The following is a 25,704-nucleotide window of genomic DNA, read 5'->3' as shown; positions in this document are numbered from 1 at the left end:
TAATGCCAGAGCAGCCTATTACTCATCAGTAATAGAAAAAAATAAGAACAACCCCAGGTTTCTCTTCAGCACTGTAGCCAGGCTGACAGAAAGTCACAGCTCTGTGGAGCCGAGCATTCCTATAGACCAGGGATTCCCAAGGTGTGGTGCGCGCACCCCTGGGGGTGCGCGAGCTGCCTCTAGGGGGTGCGCGAGAGGAAACATTTAATGGTGGTCTAATGGTGTAATAATTAATATTAAACATTCTCAGGGCTGTCAAGTGTCATTTCGGTCTTAACTAGGGCTGGGCAACGATTAAATTTTTTAATCGCGATTAATCGCATGATTTCCCTGATTAATCGCGATTAATCGCATTTGTATACGCAAAATCCAATAATTCATTCAAAAGTAGTGTATAGCGCACTTCTATTTGAAATGTTCTGCCATATGAATGAAAGTGCCATAACATGTGTTGTCCCTGTTAGAGTGAGACACCAGAAAACACTTTCAGTGCAGTTTGTCAATTCCTAGAACTTGACACTTATTTTAAATGTTCTGCCATATGAACTAAAGTGCCATAAAATCTGTCAGGACATTGTCAAATGCACTGTTATGCAGAGACACTGTGACAGAACGCTGGAGACTGAAGCAGGGACATGATCAAAGGCAGTCGTCTCGCAGCAGCGATCATCTCTGGTGCTCTATCTGCTCAGTGTGGTGACTTTATTTGTCACATTCCACTGCTGTGCAACTTCAGTAAAGTGTCCCGCGCACGTTTCTGCATCATGTGTCTCCTCTGTTTTCATCAGTCAGGGCATGTGAATGCAGCGCCCACTTCTCATCAATATAATGCACAGTCACTCCGAGGTCATTGTGGTTACAGAGTGATGTCCAGTAGGGTGACCAGATTTGAGTTTGTGAAAAAGAGGACACTTCGTCTGGGGGGGGGGGGGGGGGGCTGAGATTAAACATTTCTCTTGTTCTGCCTGTTTTGTGATATACATGCCTAAAAGGTGCCTAATATTTCTAGACTGAAATAATATCGGCATTATAATTATTATAACTATGAGGATTTTTTAGTTGCCTATTTTGTGGAGCCCCCTCAGGACTTTGTGCCCTACGCACAGCGCGTAGTGCATCATGGGAGCGGCGGCGCTGGTTGTAGTGTATAGCATTCCGCACAAACAACAATGAACTAGTGGAGGCGGCGAGGTGCTCCGTGTTGCCAGATTGGAGATGGTGAAGTATCGTACCAAAGGCTCAAAATGGTTGTATTTGGAGGATAATTATTGTGTATCTGGCAACCCTGAGATCGGTCGACCAATGACTGTCCTCTAAACCGTCGGAGCTCACGTAAGAAGGGAGATACCATTTCCAAAACTTGTCAGGGGTAAATACGAGTTTATGAAAACCCAGAGAAAAACAAATATCCGACGAAGCAAAATCCCGGACGTTTTGGAATCCCTGCCGGACGCATTTTTTAGGGCTCAAAAGCAGGACATGTCCGGGGAAAACTGGACGTCTGGTCCCCCGATGTCCAGTCGTCCCCAGTGAGAGCAACAGGGTGCACGTTGTGAAGCTGTCGCTTTGCAGTCCTCTCCTTTTCATACAACTCGTGTATTCTCCGTGTGACGTGTGTCTTGAGGGCGTCTCATACCTGCCGTCATTTGTTGAGATTCTTTTTCCCCCACAAATACTCTGACTTTATGATGTTATGTCCATTGTTTTTTCGTCTGCATTGTTTATAGTCCTCTAGGTGTTATGTCTATGTATTGTCTTTTGTCTAAAAAAATAATTTAAAAAAAAATTAAAAATAATTTAAAAAAAACAAAACAAAAAAACATGCGTTAATGCGCGATAAAATAATTGTCGGCGTTAATTAAGTGCTGCGTTAACGCAAGATTAACGCGTTAACGTGCCCAGCCCTAGTCTTAACCAGTGGCGTCCCTAGGCTAAAAAACCCGGGGCTAAAGCCCCGGATGTTTTTTAATTATCCCCGAATGTTAATAAAAAAATAAAAAAATAAAAGATTTGGCACACAAGTGGTTAACACCTCCAGGTCGCACGGGACGTCATTCACCCAAAACAGCGGAGTCAGACTGGCAGCAGGCGCACGTAACAGCAAGCTGCTGTCTGAGAGTGTTTCTATGTCTACAAATTTCGCTGCTTCACTCTTCTGGGCTAAACCCAGCGCCGCCGCTCCCATAACGCGCATCGCTCCGCCCCCCGTCCCGTCAACAACTCTTCTCGGCTCGATGCCGGCGCGCGTAATTCCCAGCCGTGATGCGCGCACAGGTGAGCACACTCACTAGCACCCCCTGTCAACAACTCTTGCATTCTGTTGCGTTTTTTTTTTTAAGGTGTGGGGGATTGGGGATGCGTGAACCCGGTCGGGATGTAGAAGGGGGTGCGTGGTCTAAAAAGTTTGGGAACCCCTGCTATAGACCTTAGTGGTAATGACTTTATGAACTTCTTTAATGAAAAGATTGTAACTATTAGGGACAAGATTAATATTCTCTTGCCCATAACCAGTGCCAATCTGTCCTCAAGTGGAATGGCCTTGGAAACCGCTGTATGCCCTGGTGTATATTTGGAGGGCTTTTCTCCCATCAACCGTGACCAATTATCTTCAACGGTTTCTACTTCGAACACGTCTACCTGTCTCTTGGACCCCATCCCGACGAGGCTGCTTAAAGACGTTTTGCCTTTAATTGGCGGCTCTCTATTAGATATTATCAATGTGTCTCTGCTAACAGGCCACGTACCACACTCCTTCAAAGTGGCTGTTATTAAACCTCTCCTGAAGAAGCCCACTCTGGATCCAGAGGTGTTGGCTAACTACAGACCGATCTCTAACCTCCCTTCCTCTCCAAGATCCTTGAGAAAGTGGTCGCAAATCAGTTGTGCGACTTTCTACATCATAATAGTTTATTTGAGAAATTTCAATCAGGATTTAGAAAACACCACAGCACCGAGACGGCACTGGTGAAAATTACAAATGACCTCTTAATGGCAGCAGATAAAGGACTCCTCTCTGTCCTGGTCTTGTTAGACCTTAGTGCTGCATTCGACACCATTGACCATGACATCCTGTTACAGAGACTGGAGCAGTCGATTGGCATTTCAGGCACGGCACTAATTTGGTTTAAATCCTATTTATCAGATCGATCTCAATTTGTATTTGTAAACGATGACGCCGATAACCACCAACGTTAATCACGGAGTTCCACAAGGTTCTGTGCTTGGACCAATTTTATTTACCTTATACATGCTTCCTTTGGGCAATATTATCAGGAAACACTCCATAAACTTTCATTGTTATGCAGATGATAATCAACTATATTTATCGATAAAACCAGAGGAGAGCAACCAACTCGGTAAAATTCAAGCATGTCTTAAAGACATAAAAACATGGATGACCTGCAACTTCTTGATGTTAAACTCAGACAAAACCGAAGTAATTTTAATCGGCCCTGAGCACCTCAGAGATCAATTATCTGGTGATGTGGATTCTGTAGACGGCATTGCCCTGGCATCCAACACCACTGTAAAGAATCTTGGCGTTATCTTTGATCGGGACTTGTCCTTTAACTCCCACGTAAAGCAAATCTCAAGGACTGCATTCTTTCATCTACGTAATATTTCAAAAATCAGGCACATCTTGTCTCAAAAAGATGATGACAAATTGGTTCACGCGTTCATTACTTCGAGACTGGATTACTGCAACTCCTTATTATCAGGCTGCTCTAATAAGTCTCTTAGGTCCCTCCAGTTGATCCAGAATGCTGCAGCTCGTATTCTCACTAAAACTAAGAAAAGAGATCACATCACTCCTGCACTAGCTGCTCTGCACTGGCTCCCAGTAAAATCAAGAATCACTTTTAAAATTCTTCTCTTAACGTACAAAGCCTTGATTGGTGATGCACCATCATATCTTAAGGAGCTTGTAGTACCATATTGCCCCACTAGAGAGCTACGCTCACTAAATGCGGGACTACTTGTAGTTCCTAGAGTCTTAAAAAGTAGAATGGGAGCCAGAGCCTTTAGTTATCAAGCTCCTCTTCTATGGAACCAGCTTCACCTTCAGTCCGGGAGGCAGACAGTCACCTCGTTTAAGAGTAGACTTAAGACTTTCCTCTTTGACAGAGCTTATAGTCAGGGCTGAATCAGGTTCACCTGGTCCAGCCCCTTGATATGCTGCTATAGGCTTATAGCTGCCGGGGGACGTTTAGGATGCACTGAGTACCTATCTCCTCTTTTCTCTCCTTAGGGATGAATTTTCATCTCTCAATCACACGTTACTAACTCTGCTTTCTCCCCGGAGTCCTTTTGACTTCACGTCTCATGGGGTCATCGGACCCTATGAGACGGCATAGATCCTATCTGCTGATGGATCATCGAGGTCTGGGTCGTGGAATTCCTGCTCCTGACTACGCCACTGTCCTGTTGAGACTCCGCCCACTGTTGAGACTCCGCCCACTCCTCCTCCCCACCGCCATCTGCCTGATGGATCGTGGAGGTCTCCATCGTGGAATATGCCTACTATGAACTATTCATACACTCTGTCATATTCATTGAATGTATTTTAACTCTAAATCTGTCCTTCTGGACACATGACATCTATTGATCTGTCCATCCTGGAGAGGGATCCTCCTCTGTTCTCTCCTGCAGGTTTCTTCCCTTTTTTTCCCCCTGAAGGGTTATTTGGGAGTTTTTCCTGGTCCGATGTGAGGTTTTGGGGCAGGGATGTCTATGTGTACAGATTGTAAAGCACTCCGAGACAAATTTGTAATTTGTGAAATTGGGCTATACAAATAAACTGACTTGAATTGAATTGAAGACCTCTGGACCCCGGAGAAAGTAAAAACATTACCACGAACCAGAACAGACCACCTCCCATTACCCCCCCCCCCCCCCCCTCCTGACCCGTGGTCGTCGGCCACATTCCTGTGTCGTAAATGCGAGCGCGGGTCCAAGGCCATGTGACTAAATACTCCAAACAAAAGGAATTTAGTTAAACATCAATAGAGCCCTGAGTTCATTGCACCTTGTGAGTCCATCGGGGGGGCGGGGGCCGCCCTCGTAATCCACTGAGCGGCGACGCCACGGAGCTCGTGCGGTCATGGAAAACCTGGGAACGTCACGGAAGGGAAAAAATCCCCCAAAGTTTTGGGGAAAGTTTCCACTTTACGGTTTTAAGTTTCTAATAATTCTGTTTTTAGAAGACGAGCCCAGACGCTCCGTCATACTTGCAGTGTGAATTTGTTCCCGCTGCAAGTGAACGCACCTTAAATCCATAATGTTTAATCTCAATTGTTGTCTCTCAACCATTTGAGTCATTTAAGGTGTTGTACTGTAAACTTTGGAATTCCCGTTTTTAGCTTAAATACAAAATGTTCTCACCTTTTTTCTTGTACGCACCGAGGTTTTACAAAATGGAAAAGTCCTGTTAACCCATTGGTCAACATGTGTATGAACACTGGATTACCCCCCCACACACACACACACACACTCCAAACAGAATTTGCTTGGCAGGGTTCCTACGGTCATGGAAAACCTGGAAAAGTCCAAACGATACCGGGCCTGAACAGATACTTAAAAAAAAGAAAGCGCAAAACGACGACATTAAAAACCTCTAGAACGGCACTCGGTAGAGCGCATACCTTCGCAGCAGACACTTTTTTGGTACCTTTTCATGACCTTGACCTTTGACCCGATCGATCCCAAAAATATAATCAAATGGTCCCCGGATAATAACCAATCATCCCACCAAATGTCATGCGATTCGGTTTAATGCTTTTTGAGTTATGCGACTAACACGCATACAAATAAAAAAATAAATACACGGCGATCAAATCGTAACCTTCCTCCTTTTCAATGCGAAGGTAACGAGACGCGGGTTGCGGGCGTTGACAGTGAATGGAGCGTTGCATTCGACCACCTTCACCGGACCAGCGCTCTCCCAGCTGTCCGGCCGATGGATGTCGGGCCTTCCTCCCTTCCTGAAGACGCAGCCGCTCCGAGGCGTCGTGGGCACGGAGGATCATATGAGCATTCAGCTCCAGGTCTCTGATGATGATGATGATGATGGCCTCCCTCCCTGAATGTCTTCCTCCACGAGGCAGTCCAGTTGTATTCATTTAATTTAAGATATTATCTGAAGTGCTGCCACCATGGAGGAGACCTTCGGAGCCGAGGGGACATTTGCTTTTCACGTATTGCATCATCGCCGTATTTGTTCGCCACTGATTGCGTCGGTGATGACTTCCTGCGAGCGTCTGATCGTCGGGCAGATTTCACTCGTCTTCCTCAATTGTCAGATTTTTAGATTTTGAACCCTCGAGTTCCCGTATGCTGCGAGCGCGCCGCCGCGTTTCTGGAATTTCCCACCTCCTCCTCCTCGTCGGATCCCAGGGCTCCGCCTCCAAAGTGTATACGTCCCGATTTCCTCTCGTCCCCTGCGAGGAAAGGAATCGAGGAAAGCAATCGAGGATGGTGTGCGGCCGGGGAGATGAGGAGGGGCTCTGGCCGGTAACCTTAGTGCTGCCGTCTCTATTCTGTCGCCTGTAAGGTGACCCTTGTCCCTGCAGTCTGGATATATGACCACGGACAGATGGTGAAGCGGTGGGGGGGCACCACGCCAATGTTTAGATGGAGAGTTTGGCGAGTGTGCAGACTGAAGGTCTTGTGTGCGGCGCTCATCGTTTATGTAACCCGATCGTCCCGAGGAGAATCCCAGCCTTTGTTGACCCGGTCCAGGGCCTCTCCCTTTGTTGTCGAGCCCGTCGCCATGGTTACTTTGGACACGTGGTATTTTTTTTTCCTGCGGTTGGTTGAACTGTAAATTGTGACGAGCTGCAGCCGGGATGCCAAAGTTCTGCTGCTGGATTCTGGGGACCGGGGTCTTTTATTTATTTAAAAAAAAAAAAAATTTGTTTAATGAAAAGCAAGTTTCAGGGTTCGTACGGTCATGGAAAACCTGGAGAAGTCTTGGAATTAAAAAAAAAGGTTATTTCCAGGCGTGGAAAAGTCTTTGGGAGAAAAAAATATAATCCCAAAAGTTCTGTAAATGTTCATTTATTAAACATATTTACATTTATATGCATATTTATTCTTTTAATTAAACTATTCAAGGCGTATACTCGTGTATTCACCGAGATTTCACGCAATGTTTGGTCATGGAAATTTGGTTCAAAGTCGTGGAAACCCATTGGTGTACGAACCCTGTTCTTGGCCCCTCCCACAATCCTTAAAGGTGTACTGATTAATAAATCCCCTTCGTGACAGCCAGGTATTTGCATTACCTGGGGGCGGTATCTATAATAACACATTCTCCCGCTAAATGGATCACTCAAATGTTAATGCTTTCCCTGCCGATGCCAGGAAAAGAAGATTACACCGACACACACACACACACACCCACACACACACACACACCCCTCCTGAACCAACACTCGCCTGTCAGTTTATTTGCACACGGGTTCATTCTACGATGTCGTGTTTTATGACCGCGATGTTCCCGATGTACACGGGACAACGTGCGGACAGGGAGCGCCTCCTCGGGTTTCTTCCACTCCTCTCCCCCTTTTTTCTTTTCTTTTTTGTATCAGAATCAAAGAGCAATATGGGCGTCGCCCGCTGAGGAAATATGAATGCGTGAAATAGACGAGGACTCGTTCTTTTTCCGACGCCGACCGAGACTCCTCCTGACGCGTGATGGAACTCAACGGGGTGTGTAACGTGTGTATTTGTGCGTTCTCACTGAAGATGTGCGAGGGTCAGCAGCCACACACACACACACACACACGCGGCAATAAAGCGGCGCCATTACGCGACCTCAACCCGAGTCAGCACTCTGGACTTCCGGTTCCCTCTTCTTCACAGTCAATGTGTGAAGAACGTGTCGTGAACGTGGAGATTAACGTTATGCCATCATACAAACAGAAAAAAAAATTAACCTGTGTAGGAAGCTTCATTACCAGCCGGGGGGGGGGGGGCGAGCTGCGTCGCCTCCGCCGGGTGATAAACATGCAAAGTTACCGGCTGCTTTGCCGTTAACTGGACCCTCTTTAATTAACCCTCCGGTGACCTGTGGGGTCAATTTGATCTCATTCGATATTTAAAGTCTCAAGAGTATATAATTGACATCAAGTTTTTTGCTTCATATTTCACGACTTTTCCTTATTTAAAGAGGACAGCTGGTAATCATGAAATGAACATGATGACATGTTTTCAATGTCCTGAACACACTAGCACACATCGGTGTTCTTTAGGGTCAGTTTGACCCCCGGCTGAAATATCAACAAGTTATGAACCTATGTTATAGGTGTTGGTTGTTGTGGATGATATTGAGGTCACTGTAACTATAACATACACTTTCTAAAATCTTCCAAAAGGTTTTGGGCCCGAACACAACCAGCAAACCACAGATAGTTCACACATGAGGTGGGGGAGGGGCCAACATGTACACGTTTACACAGCAGCCTTCGACACACTATTTTATTTCAGGGCTATTTAGGTATCAACAAACACACATTACGTACCTGACACTTACACACGGGAACTAATTGGAAGTAGAATAGTTTTCTGGAGGTTTAACTAGCTGCAGTCCAACTGACCTGGAGGGTGAAAGATGTTCCAACATGTGAAGGTGACAGGAGGATGGAGGCGGAGCTTCACGCCGTGGAGCCGTCAGCCATCGGTTCCCAGATGACTCACCGGCTGAACTCGGGCCGCGGCGTTCGGCGTCTCGCCGTGTAGACACTGTCAATCTCAGGCGAGCGTCGCCCCGTAAAACAGGTTTTTCGTGCTTTCAATCATTTTATTTTAAGTCGCACGACAAAAAAAAAACAAATAAATACAAACTAGAAAATGCATTCCTCCTATCAAAAAATATTTGAAAATATAGAGTAATAGGTGAAGGCTGTGAAGATTAAAAACATTAAATAACTGAATTTGATGAAAATATGAAGATACTGTAAGCATTTTGAAGATCCATAGGATATGATGAATTAAGAATAACAAAGTATTTAAAGTATTGAAATATGAAAAGTTGTTCCCCTCTATTCCTGAAGAAGCTGATTTTTTAAATATTTGAATGGTTTAAATAGCTGAAAATATGAAGGAGAAAAAAAGGGGCAAAAAAGGTGGAATAAAAAGTTGAAGCCTTCCAACTGATTACGTAACAGCAGGACCACCAGCCGAGGACAGACACACGGACGTGAGTCATCATCCTCCATATTGAAGCTACTATCACGTGTATTTATACCAGACACGTCAAGAGCATCGTAACTGATGACGTTAGAGGAGATGCTGTTTGAGTTTGGGATTTTTGATGTTGTTGATATTACACGTAGTGGTCAAAACTGTCTATTTATATTTTAATTCTTTACATTTTTTATGACATCTTTTTTGTTATCTTTCACCAAATATAAAGAGGGTTAATAATCAGACTTGCATTCATACAATTTAGAGTAGCAGCACCGGTTTGAACTGCAGTAGGTTTTGTTTTATTTTTCTAATTTATACTTAAAATGTATATATAGATATATATCAGCATTTTTTGCTTCTACCTATATCTTTTCAGTTTTGTATATTATATAGAATAATATTGTATTTGATTTGATTGACTGAATACAATAAAATTTACACAATTTAATCATAAATGAACTATTGATGATCCGTGCTGTCAGCCACTCGGGCCCCAAGATGGCGACGCCTTATGGGGGTAGAGAGGAGGAGGGGGCGGAGCATCAACAGGGCCATGGCGTCGTTGGTAGTCGTCATATTCCACCCTCCAGGCATCGTCCTCGCCAATCACGCTGTCGTTGCTGTCCGTTGACCTGGAGTGACCTCTCGTCTTCAGGCTGTAATCCATTCATGACTTTATGGCGTTTGAGTTGCTGACTAAACAAATCCAGGTCCCGTGAAATATTACCTGCAGGAGAGGAGAATGCTTTAATGTTTAGTCCGACACGTCGTCCTGGGGAAGGTAACTGTCACATGACGGCCGGTAACTGGCACGTTGTGTGTGTGTGTGTGTGTGTGTGTGTGTGTGTGTGTGTGTGTGTGTGTGTGTGTGTGTGTGTGTGTGTGTGTGTGTGTGTGTGTGTGTGTGTGTGTGTGTGTGTGTGTGTGTGTGTGTGTGTGTGTGTGTGTGTGTGTGTGTGTGTGTGTGTGTGTGTGTGTGACCGCAATAACACAAGAATGTTCTGGGCGGCTGCCAAATGTAAAAGCAGGTGGAAATTGGTTGGCAGGAAGGAGCGGCTGGGCAGTGGGGGGGGGGGGAGGAGGAACTGCATTTGCTCGCTTGACCTGTTTCAACGAGATCAGAGGCGTACCAATGTGTGCGGTTTAATTATTTCGAAATAATCTCTATGCTTTGACAATCTGATATTGTGAACAGTGTGTGTGTGTGTGGGGGGGGGGGGGGGGTGTTAGCTGCCATCTCTTTTTTTTTCAACCAGAAGTTGTTTTAAGGCGACGCAAAAAATGTAACTTAACCTGAATAGAAAGTTTTAATCGACGACGACTCGGACAACTCCCAGACCTGTCAATCACCTGTAGCCCCGCCCCTAAAGCCCCCCTGTCAATCACCTGTAGCCCCGCCCCATAAAGTATAAATGATGACATCATGCTGTATAGAAGAAGACTGGTGGTCAGGAGAGAGAATGCAGCTTTAAGACATGAAGCAGAGACTTCTATACAACGAGAGGAGCCCCCTGGTGGTCAGGAGAGAGAATGCAGCTTTAAGACATGAAGCATAGACCTCTATACAACCAGAGGAGCCCCCTGGTGGTCAGGAGAGAGAATGCATAATCCTGTACTGCAGCAGGTGATCTTTAATACCACAAAAGGAATAAAATGTCAATCATTTTAATATGAATCTTTTGTTGGTATTTATTTGGTGCAGGTGAAGCTCCCTGTTCCTCTTCGCTCTACATTCCCATGTTTGGCCTCTTTCTAGACGTGGATTTCCACTTGCATATTTCCCCTCTTATCCACCCACGGGCAGCAGTAGAACAGAGAAGAAGACGAGATAGCGTAACACACACACACACACACACACACATTCCTCTCCTGCTCTTCATCGCTCACGTTCCCCCTCACTCAGATATCTGTTCTTCAGACTGAAGAAGACGAGGGGTCCTGGCAGCGCCGGGTCGTTTACGTAACTCCCCGTGTTTCCTCTGCCATGTTAGCAGCTCGGCAGACACAGTGACTCAGGGGAGAGACACACACACACACACACACACACACACTGGAGAGCAGATGGAGGGGCAGAGTGACGAGTCCAAGAGCTGAGAGGTTCTTCGGCCTCCGGGTCGCCCGGTTCCCCGTCTCGGTGCCCAGAACATTACATCATAACGTATCTGCACGTTATCAGCGCCGCTCCCCTCCCCACTTATCTCTGGTATTTAAAGGTGTATCGCCAGGTGTGGGGGGGTTATCACCGAGGACGGCGTGTGCTGGAGGTTAATGACTCGGCTCACCGGCGGGTGGGAAAGAAGGGAGCGTCGCCTGAAGGGAACACTTGTTTGCTCGACATCACGCCGTCAGCCGGAGGCTGCAACGGGAATCCCTGCCGAGGAAACGGCGCCTCGCCCCAGGGCGCCAGAATCAATATCGCATAATATTTGAGATGATATGAACTCTGATTTTCAGGATCTAGCGAACTACGCTAAGTTTGTTTCCAGAGAGAAGAGAAAGTGTTGCTTAAGAGAGATGAAGAGTTGGGCTCTTTTTCCTGTCGGGAACGTAGCATCAAAGCTACCTAGCGAATAGAACGTAGCATCAAAGCTACCTAGCAAATAGAACATAGCATCAAAGCTAACTAGCGAATGAAACGTAGAATCAAAGCTAACTAAGGAATAGAATGGAGCATAAAAGAACATAGCATCAAAGCTACCTGGCAAATGGAACGTAGCATCAAAACTACCTGGCAAATGGAACATAGCATCAAAGCTACGTGGCAAATGGAACGTAGCATCAAAGCTACCTGACAAATGGAACGTAGCATCAAAGCTACCTAGTAAATGGAGCGTAGCATCAAAACTACCTATCGAATAGAATGTAGCATCAAAGCTACCTAGAGAATGGAATGTAGCATCAAAGCTACCTAGCAAATAGAGCGTAGCATCAAAGCTACCTAGCAAATAGAACGTAGCATCAAAGCTACCTAGCAAATAGAACGTAGCATCAAAGCTACCTAGCAAATAGAACGTAGCATCAAAGCTACCTAGGGAATGGAATGGAGCATAAAAGAACATAGCATCAAAGCTACCTGGCAAATGGAACGTAGCATCAAAGCTACCTACCGAATGGAACGTAGCATCAAAGCTACCTGGCAAATGGAACTTAGCATCAAAGCTACCTAGCAAATAGAATGTAGCATCAAAGCTACCTAGCGAATAGAACGTAGCATCAAAGCTACCTAGAAAATGGAACGTAGCATCAAAGCTACCTAGCAAATAGAACGTAGCATCAAAACTACCTAGCAAATGGAACTTAGCATCAAAGCTACCTAGTAATGGAATGGAGCATAAAAGAACATAGCATCAGAGCTACCTAGCGAATGAAACGTAGCATCAAAGCTACCTAGCAAATAGAACGTAGCATCAAAGCTACCTAGAAAATGGAACGTAGCATCAAAGCTACCTAGCGAATGGAACGTAGCATCAAAACTACCTAGCGATTAGAACGTAGCATCAAAGCTACCTAGAAAATGGAACGTAGCATCAAAGCTACCTAGAAAATGGAACGTAGCATCAAAGCTACCTAGCAAATAGAACGTAGCATCAAAGCTACCTAGCAAATAGAACATAGCATCAAAGCTATCTAGTAATGGAATGGAGCATAAAAGAACATAGCATCAGAGCTACCTAGCGAATGAAACGTAGCATCAAAGCTACCTCGGGAATGGAATGTAGCATAAAAGAACATAGCATCAGAGCTACCTAGCGAATGGAATGTAGCATCATAGCTACCTAGCAACTGGCTACTTAGACTAGCTACTTAGCTGTCTTGCTAATTCCACCACGCGTTCATGCTACACTGGCCACAGTGGTTCATGGTGACTGTACACAGCGAGAGAATAATACTAATACAAAGAAGAGGACACTTCTCCAGCTATAAATGGCGTTGACAACAGGAAACACTCTTCAATGAGGCCATGGCTGAGTCTACTACGTCACGCTGAGTCACATGACTCACATGAGTCACATGACTCAGGAGTCACATGACTCACATGAGTCACAGGACTCAGGAGTCACATGACTCACATGAGTCACAGAACTCACATGAGTCACATGACTCACAGGAGTCACATGACTCACAGGACTCACATGAGTCACATGACTCACATGAGTCACAGGACTCACAGGAGTCACAGGCGAGCGTTCTCCTGCTGAGAGTCATGAGGAGGAAACGAATGTCACGCGGAGAATTTCCCCAAAAGATAGCGTTTAAAAACCAGGAAAATGAGTCATGACCGCTGCAAGAAAAACAAAACTTTGACTTTTAAAATAAATCCTGAGTTTTTGTTCCCTCTGCGTTGAACCGCCGTGACAGGAGGGGAGAACGAGAGACTCGAGATGGAGAGGACCAATGAGTGGGGGATCGACCGAGAGGAAGGAGAGGGGGGGGGAGGTGGCAGGAGGCCAGGGACTGGAGTGCCGACGTCATCCCCGTTGCAGTAGATGAAGAGATGAAGAGCACTCGCCCCAACAGAGGAGAGTCTGCCCCTCGTCTTCCTCCTCTGGGGGAGGAGCCCTCTGGAATATATAGAATACATGTCTGTGATTTCCTGATCCTCTGGTCTGGTAACCTCCTCATTGTTTGTTTCATAAAGCAGGAGTAGTTCTAGTGTGTGTGTGTGTGTGTGTGTGTGTGTGTGTGTGTGTGTGTGTGTGTGTGTGTGTGTGTGTGTGTGTGTGTGTGTGTGTGTGTGTGTGTGTGTGTGTGTGTGTGTTCTGCGTCCCTGTGACGTCACCACTAGGGCGTCTGCGGGTTCTTCTTCCTGGTTCCTGAGCGGGGGAACCGAGCCGAGGGCCGCGGCTGCTGCCCAGAGGGCGGAAGTCATGAATCACACGTGGAGATGTCTGGGCGTCCTTTTGCTCTGTAATCGTCTTCTTGTGGGTTTTTCTCCCGTAAAGTTAGTAAAGACGAGTTAAATCATAATGAAATGTTTTCAGTTTAAACCTCTAGGACTGCAGAGGGGAAACGCATTCATAGGACAAATAAAGCGTCTTTATTCACGACATCAGCGCCTTCAGGATGCAGTCGTGTACTTTTTGAAAATATTTGTAATTTTAGTTTTACTGCAGAGGAAAGTGCAGCAGCGTGGCGCCTGAGCGCTGTCAGGGCGGCTCTTATGTAACCACAAGAGAGGAGGAGGAGGAGGAGGAGGAGGACTGGGGCCTCGTTGAGTGAACTCTCACGTCTCATGAGACACTGAGGAGCCTCTGAATGATTCTTCTTCTTCTTCTTCTTCCCGCTAAACCTTAACACTGTAAGGGGGGGGGGGGCGTGCTACAGCTTAAGAACCGCACGCCGACTACCTGCGACCTCTTGACCCCGCCGCTCACCTCGTGCTCTCGACCCGGTGTAGCGTCGGAAGCATCAAGGGCGTGTGTGTGTCCATGTGTGTGTGTGTGTCTCTCTCTCTGTGTGTGTGTGTGTGTGTGTGTGTGTCTCTCTCTGTGTGTGTGTGTGTGTCTCTCTCTTTGTGTGTGTGTCTCTCTGTGTGTGTGTGTGTCTCTCTCTGTGTGTGTGTGTCTCTCTCTGTGTGTGTGTGTGTGTGTCTCTCTCTGTGTGTGTCTCTCTCTGTGTGTGTGTGTCTCTCTGTGTGTGTGTGTCTCTCTCTGTGTGTGTGTCTCTCTCTCTGTGTGTGTGTGTCTCTCTGTGTGTCTCTCTCTGTGTGTGTGTGTCTCTCTGTGTGTGTGTCTCTCTCTGCGTGTGTGTGTGTGAGAATGCAGAAACGGTATCAGGGAGCCAGCAGAACGATCACCTCCCACTGCTGAGCCATCACGGTGGAGTTAATGGCCTTTTGGAGGAACAGAGTGCATTGTGGGCGTTTCCTCCTTCTTCTTTCTCTTTTTTTGTTTAGTTCCAACATCAATGCCCCGGTGACGTCCCCGCCGTCATTTACCTAAGCGACAGGAACAAAAACGGAGTTGACGGGAACGGATACAAAGCACATTACGAGGAGGAGGAGGAGGAGGTGGGCGGGGCTTGGCAGGCACAGACAGCGTTGTTCCTGTGAGCGCTCATAGAGGACAAGGTCGCTCAAGGTCCTCCGCCCGTCACGCTCGATGGGTTTACGGGACGAGGAGGAGGAGAGGGGGGGGGGTCCTTCATGTGTATCGTGTGCATGCCGTGTCCCGTAACAGCCTTGCACCAAGTCAGCCCCCCCCCCCCACGCACTCCTGGTCTAAATATAAAGGCTTCCGAGGCCTTTTTCCTCTTCAATAAAAACATGTGAAAATATGCATAGAAAGTATAAATCTCCGAGGAGGAGGAGGAGCCTGCAGGCCTGGCTACAAACTCCAGAAGCCTCGCAGCTTTTCCGTCATATGGCATGTGTGTGTGTGTGTGTGTCTGTCTCTGTGTGTGTGTGTGTGTGTGTGTGTGTGTGGAATAAGCTGATGAAGCTAACCATGTCCTCTCGTGTCGTCGTCTGCCCACAGTGAACGAGTATGTGTTCATGGTCCAAGCCAGAGGGATCCAGCTCAGGGAGAACGTGAGGAACATCGGCTCTCAGGTTCTAGAGCAGGTGGTGAGAGGAGCTTACAGCATCAACGGCACAGGTACACACACACACACACACACACTATCCAGATGTTGACCGCGCATGTGGACCCCCCACACCCCCTGTTAAATACTGACATGGTCCTTCTGAGTGTGGGCCCTCAACACAAGTCTCTCTTATTGTCCTTTTAGACTGATGTAATTATAATATAATAATAATGATAACCATTACACCATTAAATGAGCAATTAAATTAATTCTCAAGGATATTCAGACATTGGTTTTATGTATTAATTCATTAATATGATTTATTTAGTTATTTGGGCTATATATCGAGCTATACATTTATTTATATTTTATATTATTTATTTAGCTATTTTGGCTGTATATTTATTTATTTTATTATACTATATATTTATTTATATGAGCAATTCAATTAATTCTCAATGATATTCAGACATTTGTTTTATGTATTAATTCATAGTATATATTCATTTATTTCGCTATTTTGGCTATATATCGAGCTATATATTTATTTATATTATATTTTAATTTATATAATTTATTTAGCTGTTTTGGCTATAGGCCTACATCAAGCTATATTTATATATTCATTTATTTTGGCTATATATTTGGCTATACATTTATTTAAAATATTTTATAATAATTTATAATACCAAATACCAACGTCTGCGCTAAGGTCTTCCTTCAATATTTGGGGAAACCCTGCTGCTAATTCTGGCATCATGTTGTCACACAAAGGTCAATGTGGAGGTCAACTCAAATGATAAAGAGGTCACGTCCATATACCCTCTGATGAATATTGCGACCGGCTTTACAGGCACGCGGCTAAAAGACTCGTGATGTTGATTCTGTCCGCATGCTTGTGATTCCAGATTATGCCTACGACTTCAATGTGAGCGAGAGCGAGGCTCCTCCCACCACATACCTGCCCGAGGGCTTCACCTACCTCCCCTCTCAGGTCTGCCCTGAGCGGCTGCTGTCCATGAGTGAGTCCTGGTTTTGATTTGAAAGGGAACACACGGTTGCTTTTCAGGTTGTCGTCCGTTAAGTGAACTCCTGTTGCACTCCTCCACATATTTGTTGTGTAATATTAAAATGTCGCTCACCAGGCGACAGACGCCGTTTTTTCCCATTTAATTTCCGCTCTGATTGACGATGCACATCCATATGAACCTGTCAATGTGTACCTTCGGGTAGTTCTAACTGCCACATGTGTCGTTCTGTTTCTCCCAGAGGGCAAGATGGAGGTGAATATGAGTGAGGTGTCTCTGGAGGAGGTGGAGAGGTCCCTGCTGGAGGGAGAGCCCAACAGGACCCTGGGAGGCTTCTGGAAGCCCAAAGACTGTTTACCTCGCTGGAAGGTGAGTCCCAAAATCACAGAGGAATGGGCCCACGTCGTGATCGTGTCAGCGTGACGGCTGGAGGCAAAACAAAAAGCATGCTGGCTGAATTCCATCGTGCACGAGTCACTTATCTGGAGACAGCAGTGTGCCGCTCCGGCCCCGAGTATTACATAAGTACGCTATAAGCGTTAGCTTGTCAACGGTTCACTCATTTAGACGCGAGCTAGTTGGCTAGCCACCTTGCTAATTCCACCGTGCTTCCATACTGCACATGTTGAGTCAAATGAAACAAACCGTTAAAAATAGTACAACAATAATCATTTAGTGATTACTAACGAAAGTAGTTCAGTCGGGGACTTGGATGTGTATCGTGCAGCGCATCCGTTATGTATACAAGAAGGAGCACATGACGACAAAGGCAACGCAACACGTCAAGTGGTTAGTGGCCTGAGGTGCACCGTTTAATTGTTTGACACCTGTGTGACATATATGAGGAGTTATTAAATTACAAGCAGTGATTGATAACTGTCCGCTTGAGGAGCTTTGTTCTTCGGTTGCGAGAGACCTAAGCTAGCGATCCTCGTGTGGTGGTTATGTCCGTTACATGTATGTGGTGATTGATCGAAGAAATAGTCACCGAGTATACCTATGGGTACGAATAAAGTAACCTGAACTGTGTCTGATTAAATACTACCGCTCTGAAAAACATGAGAAGGCTGTCGAGAAGTTTACGACATGACGGGCGAGAGTGCACATGTGCTGTATCGGCTAATCCGGCTGTTCACGTTCAGCCAATCGGACTCCAGATCCTGATCCAGAATGGTTGCAAGTTCCTGTTTGTTTGAAGCGCAGCTGTCCAGTGTCCTGTCCTCTGAGCACATTTCCATTTTTGCATTCTTAATTGACAAAGGGAGATAATTTGTGAAAAAGGGAAAAGAGTAAGGGGCCTAAGCAGCTTCCCTGTGGAACCCCACATCTAACGTACCGTTATACCGCGATCTCTCAGAAAGATAACGGACCATCCAACAGACTGCCACAATGCTGAATCCATAACGCTCAAATTTAGTGATCATAATCTCTATAATCTCACGGTCTGTTGCATCACAGGTCGGGCAAGGCTGAGCCGGCCATTTTCTAATTGTCCAATCTGTAACAGCCAGTCATCAGTTAGCTGGGCAAGGGCAGTTCCTCTTCCTGTTGCATGCTGGGAACTAGTAATTAGTTTATTCTGAATTAAATAATACATCCTCTCAATATCAGGACCAGCACGCAATCGAATGGGCGGTTGTTATCCTCCATCATGTAATCCTGAGGCCGAGCCGTCAGCGGGTATCAAGTTCTCTCTGAGATTATGAACTTCATCGTGAAGTAATTATTGAAGTAAATTGGCAATCTCTCCCGGTTTAGTGAAAGGAAAGTCGCGCCATGTGTTGTTAGGCAAAGTATTCTGCCGGCAGCGCTCGTGTCTTCACCGGCGTTCTCCAGAACTTGTTCCTATGAACCCAGAGTGTGTCGCAGTCGCGTCAGACAGCTCTCCACCTCGATGCTGCTGCTGCTACCTAAGGGGTCAGGGGTCATCAGCTTGACATTAAAATGCGGAAAAAAGAAGTGTATATATATTCAGTTTATTTGTATAGCCCATTTTCACAAATCACTAATTCCCCTCAGAGTGCTTTACAATCTGTACACATAGACATCCCTGACCTTTGACCTCACATCGGACTCCCTAACAACCCTTCAGGGGAGAAAAGGTCAGAACCCTTGAGGAGAGCAACAGAGGAGGATCCGTCTCCAGGATGGACAGGTGTCATAGATGTCATGTGACCAGAAGGAATCATTACACACACATTAAAACAGGAACAACACAATGAAGATGACAGGAAATGAGTTAAAGAAATAGAAGATTCAGTTAATCCCTGTGGCATGCGGAAACAAAAACGAGTTAACCGCCGTGTCTTCCTCGACCCAGAAGATAATGATTCACCCGACAGACAAAGAGCCACCGAAACAACTTCCTGCATTTCCTCCTAATGCAAAAAAGCACTAACACATAACGCACTCTCTCTCTCTCTCTCTCTCTCTCACACTCTCTCTCTCTCTCTCCCTCTCTCTCTCTCTCTTGTGCGAACAGTAACGCTACCCATTAAAACTAAACCCTTCTTCCTCTGGATGCGTTGTAATGTGTTTTCTGTCCTGTAGGTGGCGATCCTCGTCCCGTTCAGGAACCGACACGAGCACCTGCCGATCCTCCTGAGGCACCTGGTGCCGGTGCTGCAGAGGCAGAGGCTCCAGTTCGCCTTCTACATCATTGAGCAGGTACGACGCGCGCCCGTCCCCTCCGACTCGGCCGAGTGGCGTCCAGACAGGAAGTGAGCAACCTCCAAAAACAGTGTTTTAAAAATCTATATCTATATCTTCAAAGGGGGGCACGCAGCCATTCAACCGCGCCATGCTGTTCAACGTGGGCTACAAGGAGGCCATGAAGGACCTGGACTGGGACTGCCTGGTCTTCCACGACGTGGACCACCTCATGGAGAACGACCGCAACTACTACGGCTGCGCCGACATGCCGCGGCACTTTGCGGTCAAACTCGACAAGTACTCCTACATGTGAGTCGGTAATCGGGCCTCCGTGGGGCCCGTGGGCGGCGGACGTCTTCCCTCGCTTTCGACCACGCCGGTTCTGATGCGTCCGCTTGTCTCTCCCAGGCTGCCGTACAACGAGTTCTTCGGCGGCGTCAGCGGCATGACGGTGAAGCAGTTCCAGAAGATTAATGGATTTCCTAATGCATTCTGGGGCTGGGGAGGAGAGGACGATGACCTCTGGAACAGGTGAGCGAGGGCACACACACACACACACACGGTGCGGTGCGTCTCCTGAAGTCGCCCACGCTGTTGACGACATGACAGCGACGAGTCGCCGCTGCCTTTGCAGGGTGCGGTACGCCAACTACAACGTGAGCCGGCCGCACGGCGAGCAGGGGCGCTACATGTCGATTTCACGCCACCATCGCGGGGAGGTCCAGTTCCTGGGAAGGTTAGTGTCTCTGCACACACACACACACACACACACACAGGCTGGTGGAAGCTAATCACTGGAGTGCGGCTTAGGGCTCTCGTGGTGTGGAGCCGGTCACATGGGAAGCCGGAGGCTGACTTTGAGAGTTTCTCCTCTTTTTAAAGACTTTGCATGTGATTTGCTTGTTTTGCTTCGGGCTGAATTCCAATCGGGCGCTTTTTTCGCTCGTCGTTGTTTATTTCACGTATTAGTTAGTAGTACTACAAATAAATTCCTCCTAAATAAGTGTGCCGTTTTGTGAATCTGTGATTTTTTTTTAAAAAGCGGACGTGATTAATCTCGTGTGTTCATGCTAACGACGCTGCGGTACGATCTGCCGGTGGAAGGAATACGCAACTGCAGACGACGCGACGGCGTCGGAGAGTTTAACCGTCTGGTGACGCAGACGGAGCCTCCTCCGCTACGTGTTATCTCAAGATGTATCATCGTATCCAAAAGCAACGCACGCACTGCACCGCAATTATTTCGGAAGTTATCCATTTATATCGTAATCGGGTGAATGTGGGCGGGTCCAACAAACGGCGATCTTTCAGCCTGGAGACGTCAACGTTGATATTTTGTCACGTAACTTGCTTATACTTCAGAACAGTATTTCACGATAATCTTTCTAAACTTAAGTATTTCACAAACTTTTCCTAAACCTTACTATTTCACGATCTTTTCGAACCCTAACTAAATATTTCACGATCTTTTCCTAAACCTTACTATTTCACAATCTTTTCTGAACTTAACTAAATGTTTCACGATTTTTTCCTAAACCTTACAAAGTATTTTGTGTTCTTTTTCTGAAACGTGCTATTCCACGATCTATTCCTAAACCTTACTGTTTCACAATATTTTCCAAAACCTAATTTACTATTCCACGATCGTTTCCTAATCCTAAATAAATATTTCCCGATCTTTTCCGAAAACTAAATATTCCCCAATATTTTCCTAAACCTTAATATTCTACGATATTTTTTTATTTATTTTTCTTAACCTAACAAAATATTTCACAATCTTTAAAAAAAATTCTATTACACGATATTTTCCTAAACCTAAATATTTCACGAACTTAAAAAAAAAATACTATTTCACGATCTTTTCCTAAACCTTACTATTCCACGATCTTTTCCTAAACCGTAGTATTCCACGATCTTTTCCTAAACCTTAGTATTCCACGATCTTTTCCTAAACCTTACTATTCCACGATCTTTTCCTAAACCGTAGTATTCCACGATCTTTTCCTAAACCTAACTGAATGGTTTTGTTGCCTGAACTGAGTTTCCTGTGAAGATGGAGATTTTGAATCTGTATCCATGTAACGAGCGGAACGGGACAAAAGTGAAAGAGTAACTTTCTGTCGTAACTGTCTGTCGTAACTTTCTGTCGTAACTTTCTTTTCTATCGTAACTTTCTGTCGTAACTGTCTGTCGTAACTGTCTGTCGTAATTTCAGTCGTAACTTTCTGTCGTAACTGTCTGTCGTAACTTTCTGTCGTAACTGTCTGTCGTAACTGTCTGTCGTAACTGTCTGTCGTAACTTTCAGTCGTAACTTTCTGTCGTAACTTTCTTTTCTATCGTAACTTTCTGTCGTAACTGTCTGTCGTAACTGTCTGTCGTAACTTTCAGTCGTAACTTTCAGTCGTAACTGTCTGTCGTAACTGTCTGTCGTAACTGTCTGTCGTAACTTTCAGTCGTAACTTTCTGTCGTAACTTTCTTTTCTATCGTAACTTTCTGTCGTAACTGTCTGTCGTAACTTTCAGTCGTAACTTTCTGTCGTAACTTTCAGTCGTAACTGTCTGTCGTAACTTTCTGTCGTAACTGTCTGTCGTAACTTTCTGTCGTAACTGTCTGTCGTACGTCATCTCCGCAGTGAGGGTACGTTGATGTGTAAAACATGGACGCCGCTCTGCGTCTCATGGAGTCTCTGTCGTTCCTGCAGGTACAGTCTGCTCCGCCACTCCAAGGAGAGACAGAAAGTGGACGGTCTCCTCAACCTGAACTACTCCCCCCTGGTGGCCAGGAGGCCTCTCTACACCAACATCACGGTGCGCCTGAGCAGAGAGCTGGCGCCCGTGGCCGACTACTGAGGCGCCAAACCGCAAAACACACCCGTCAATCAAAGTCCTCCGGGGGCGTCGGCCTCATCTCAACGGGCGCGGCGGCGCTCGGGACTCTTTAGTTGATCGATTCTTCGCTTCTTCGTTTCTTTTTTTAAAAATTTTGTATGCAACAACAACAACAAAAGAAGAAGAAAACAACGGAGGGAAAAAAAATGGACACTCGAATATAAGTATATCGGATAAATTGCTAAGAAAATTAAGGATAAATGCTGCACACCTGCAGCCCATCACTCCTCCCACCTCCTCCCGTCTCCACATGCCTTTTGCACCATTTTGGCCTTCAGCATCATATTCATAAAGTTCTGATCCAGTCAACACTTAGTCCCACACGTAGTGTGTTTGTTTATCTAAATAGGCCACACACACACACTCACACACACATACTCACACACACACACTCACTCACACGCACACACACAGAGCAGTCTGACTCACATGTGCTGATCTCCCCGAGGCTTTGATTTCTTCTTTCTTTTTTTTTTAGCTCTGGCACTTTTTTTCTTCTTTTCTTCATCAATGCAGTAGAAGCGTGTGAAAACATTTTGCACGCACGCACGACGGTGTCGACACACAATTATTATTTTTTTAGCCCAGTGGACTCTCGCAGCTGGTTCTGCAGAAGGTTTGCCAAAAAAAAGTGAAGAAGACGAGCAAGAGGAAGAAGAAGAAAAAAGTGATAAAAAGAGTGAGTGTTTTCAGTCACGTATACTGTTTGTGAAATCCTAACTTTAGAGAATAGTAATACCTTCATCACCTCTTCACCAACTCTGTTTTATTGTTGTGAACGTACCATTTACACACACACAGCATCACATGAGAGCATGAGAACGAGGCTGTGACGTTTGTGTTTGCTGCGTCGGCAATAAGCTGCGACGTCATCTCAGAACGGCAGAACGGGTCCCGGCTTCCCGGGTGCTGCCGAGCCCTCTGATTGGACGACGGGAGAAAGAGAAAAAAAGACGCGAAAAAGAAAAAAAGGAAGTGACGGCGTATGCAAACATCACCATCGACGCACCTTTGACTAAGCAAACGGTGTGTGTGTGTGTGTGTGTGCTATGCAAATGGCCTGTTGTCAGCGTGGGGTCGTCGGGTTGACCTCCAGGAGGCTTCTTCACCCCAAACCTCAGACCCGTGCCGGGGGCAAGATATAATTTAGATTTTTTTAGATCCTCGACGTTTTTAATCACCGTGGAAACTCAAGCCGCCGCTCCGTGTTTACAGAAAGCTTCGTGTTTACAGAAAGCTTCGTGCTTTGTTGTTGTCTTTGAGCCGGCCCCGCCTCCACCGTGGGCCCAACCAATCCGTAGCTGCCTTCATGTCTTCTTCTGCTTGTTATCTGAGATGTGGACAAGAGGTGTGTGTGGGGGGGGGGGGGGACCCTGATTGGCTCGTCGGCCTCGTTCTCTTTTACCTGGCTGTTTGACACGGTGTTGATTTTGAGTAATTATCACAATACTGTAAACGTAGCTCCCTTTTTATTTTATATCTTTTACAGAAAACGAGCATCACCGCTGTCCCTCGTCATCGAAGATGCTTTTTTCTTCTTCTTTAATTTTCACACACAATCACCTTGTATGCATTACGATGTCTCTTCTGGGGGGGGGGGGGGCTGGACCTCGTCTTATTTATTTAAATCTTTTTATGGAGTATCTTCTGTGATAATTGGTTGTTTTGTTGTTGTCGCGGTTCACGTGACGACGTAGTCGCCGGCGGATGCACTGAAACTTGTAGTTCTGTGTGTGTGTGTGTGTGTGTGTGTTCATTTGATGAAACGGACCGCGAGGCCATTTTGTGTGACGACCACAGGAAGAGCGAGACGTAGTCAGACCAAAGCGACGGGTCGCCGGCGTCCACCTCCTTCATTCTCGTAGATAATCAATGGTGCTGACCTTTGCTGAACCCCCCCCCCCCCCCTCCGTTGGCGCCGGCGGGCCACGCGTCCTCACGTGTGTTTCCTGCTCACGCGTTCACCTCCCTGAGCGCCCGGGTTCCTGTTCCTCGTGTGTTTGAGTGGAATGGCTTCTTTCTTTCTTTCTTTCTTTCTTCTTGTTTTGAAAGGTCCTCCATCCAGATGTTTGAGGTGTGTTTTTGTTTAATTTTGTCTCCCAGCACTGGTCTGAACATGATTTGTAATTATCCGGTTGTGAACAACTCGCAGGTTATTGTGACTCGTGTTCTATATATAATTGTTGCTTTAATTAAAAGCTGTAGATGATATTTAGCAAAAGCCAAACGGTTTACCTTTATTTTCTTCTTTTTTTAAATTATTGCTTTAAATTAAAAGCTGTAGATGATATTGAGCAAAAGCCAAATGGTTTACGTTTCTATTTTATTATTTTTCTTTCGCTTAGGTGAGGGATGCGACCCGCTCAGTCAGTATTAGGCTCGATGGACTTCACGAGCCAATCACAGGGCAGCGAGGCGCGGTCGCAACACGACTGCAATAACAACACAAATAACTTTCCTTTAAATTATTATTTAAAAACAGGAAATATGTTTATCAGTTTGTGATGAGAGCACGCTGACTCGTGAACCAGGACCATGTTAAGTTTGGATATATATAGATATTTATTCATAGATATTTATGAATATAGATATTTATTTACACATATTTATGAATATAGATATTTATAAATGGATATAATTATTTATATTTATATTCATTTATATAAATGTATAAATATATATACATATAATTATATATATATATTTATAAATATATAGATATTTATTTCAATATTTATATTTATAAATATATTTACAAATATATATATATACACATATTTATAAATATATATTTATATTTATAAATATATTTATATACATGGTCCTGGACAAAGACCGGCCTGCTGCTCACTAAGGCGTCCCTCGTGCTGCCCGCTCTGATCGTTCTGTACCAGTTTAAATGAAGGGACCTTTCTTTGGGCATCTGATAAGATTGGCAGCCTTAAAGCTTCTTAATTTATTTCATTTGACTTTCTTTCTTTTTTTTATAAGCAAAAAATGTTTTTTATTTAAATTGAGAAAGAAAAAAAAAGTGCATATCAAGAAAATGATCCTTGTAAATATTGTCGTGTGTAGTGTTTTAGAAATTCTATAAAGGTCTTAAAATCACTACGGATGCATAAAGAGCGGCTGAGCTGCTGAAGATGAGGAGGCGTCCATGTTTCTACGTCCCTCCTCCTCTTTCTTTTATAAATATAATATAACATGTTCCATTCCTCTATTGCGGTGTGTGTGTATGTGTGTGTGTGTGTATGTGTGTGTATGTGTGTGTATGCTTACAATGCAATGACAACACAAGCACCCAAACCAGCTCCAAAAGAAAATCCACACGAAATTCATTGTTTTTGTATGAAAGTGAATTATTTACAAGAGATCCGAGTCCTCTGATTGGAGGAGACGTCTCAACTCTGATTGGAGGAG

At 45.3% G+C, this 25,704-nt stretch overlaps 1 protein-coding gene across 6 annotated transcripts in view; it reads left to right on the top strand.

Moving 5' to 3' along the window:
• b4galt5 (UDP-Gal:betaGlcNAc beta 1,4- galactosyltransferase, polypeptide 5) overlaps positions 1-25,704 on the top strand; it is a 62,798-nt gene that overhangs the window by 22,285 nt on the left and 14,809 nt on the right. For 2 of the 6 annotated variants that reach the window (XM_056422556.1, XM_056422553.1), the window contains exons 2-9: positions 15,666-15,785; positions 16,623-16,736; positions 16,984-17,111; positions 19,293-19,409; positions 19,516-19,703; positions 19,803-19,925; positions 20,029-20,130; positions 22,098-25,704. The exon at positions 22,098-25,704 is cut by the window's right edge and continues 220 nt beyond it. In XM_056422556.1, coding sequence (XP_056278531.1) covers positions 15,683-15,785; positions 16,623-16,736; positions 16,984-17,111; positions 19,293-19,409; positions 19,516-19,703; positions 19,803-19,925; positions 20,029-20,130; positions 22,098-22,245 — 1,023 coding nt within the window. In that variant the 5' untranslated portion in view covers positions 15,666-15,682 and the 3' untranslated portion in view covers positions 22,246-25,704. Of the gene's footprint in view, positions 1-8,938; positions 9,971-13,992; positions 14,112-15,085; positions 15,238-15,665; positions 15,786-16,622; positions 16,737-16,983; positions 17,112-19,292; positions 19,410-19,515; positions 19,704-19,802; positions 19,926-20,028; positions 20,131-22,097 lie in introns of those variants that run through there. The other 4 variants (XM_056422555.1, XM_056422554.1, XM_056422557.1 and 1 more) reach the window with 4 other exon arrangements.

The sequence above is a fragment of the Pseudoliparis swirei genome, chromosome 9, assembly GCF_029220125.1.
Source record: "Pseudoliparis swirei isolate HS2019 ecotype Mariana Trench chromosome 9, NWPU_hadal_v1, whole genome shotgun sequence".
NCBI lineage: Eukaryota > Metazoa > Chordata > Actinopteri > Perciformes > Liparidae > Pseudoliparis > Pseudoliparis swirei.
This window is presented reverse-complemented; position numbering and strand designations above follow the sequence as displayed.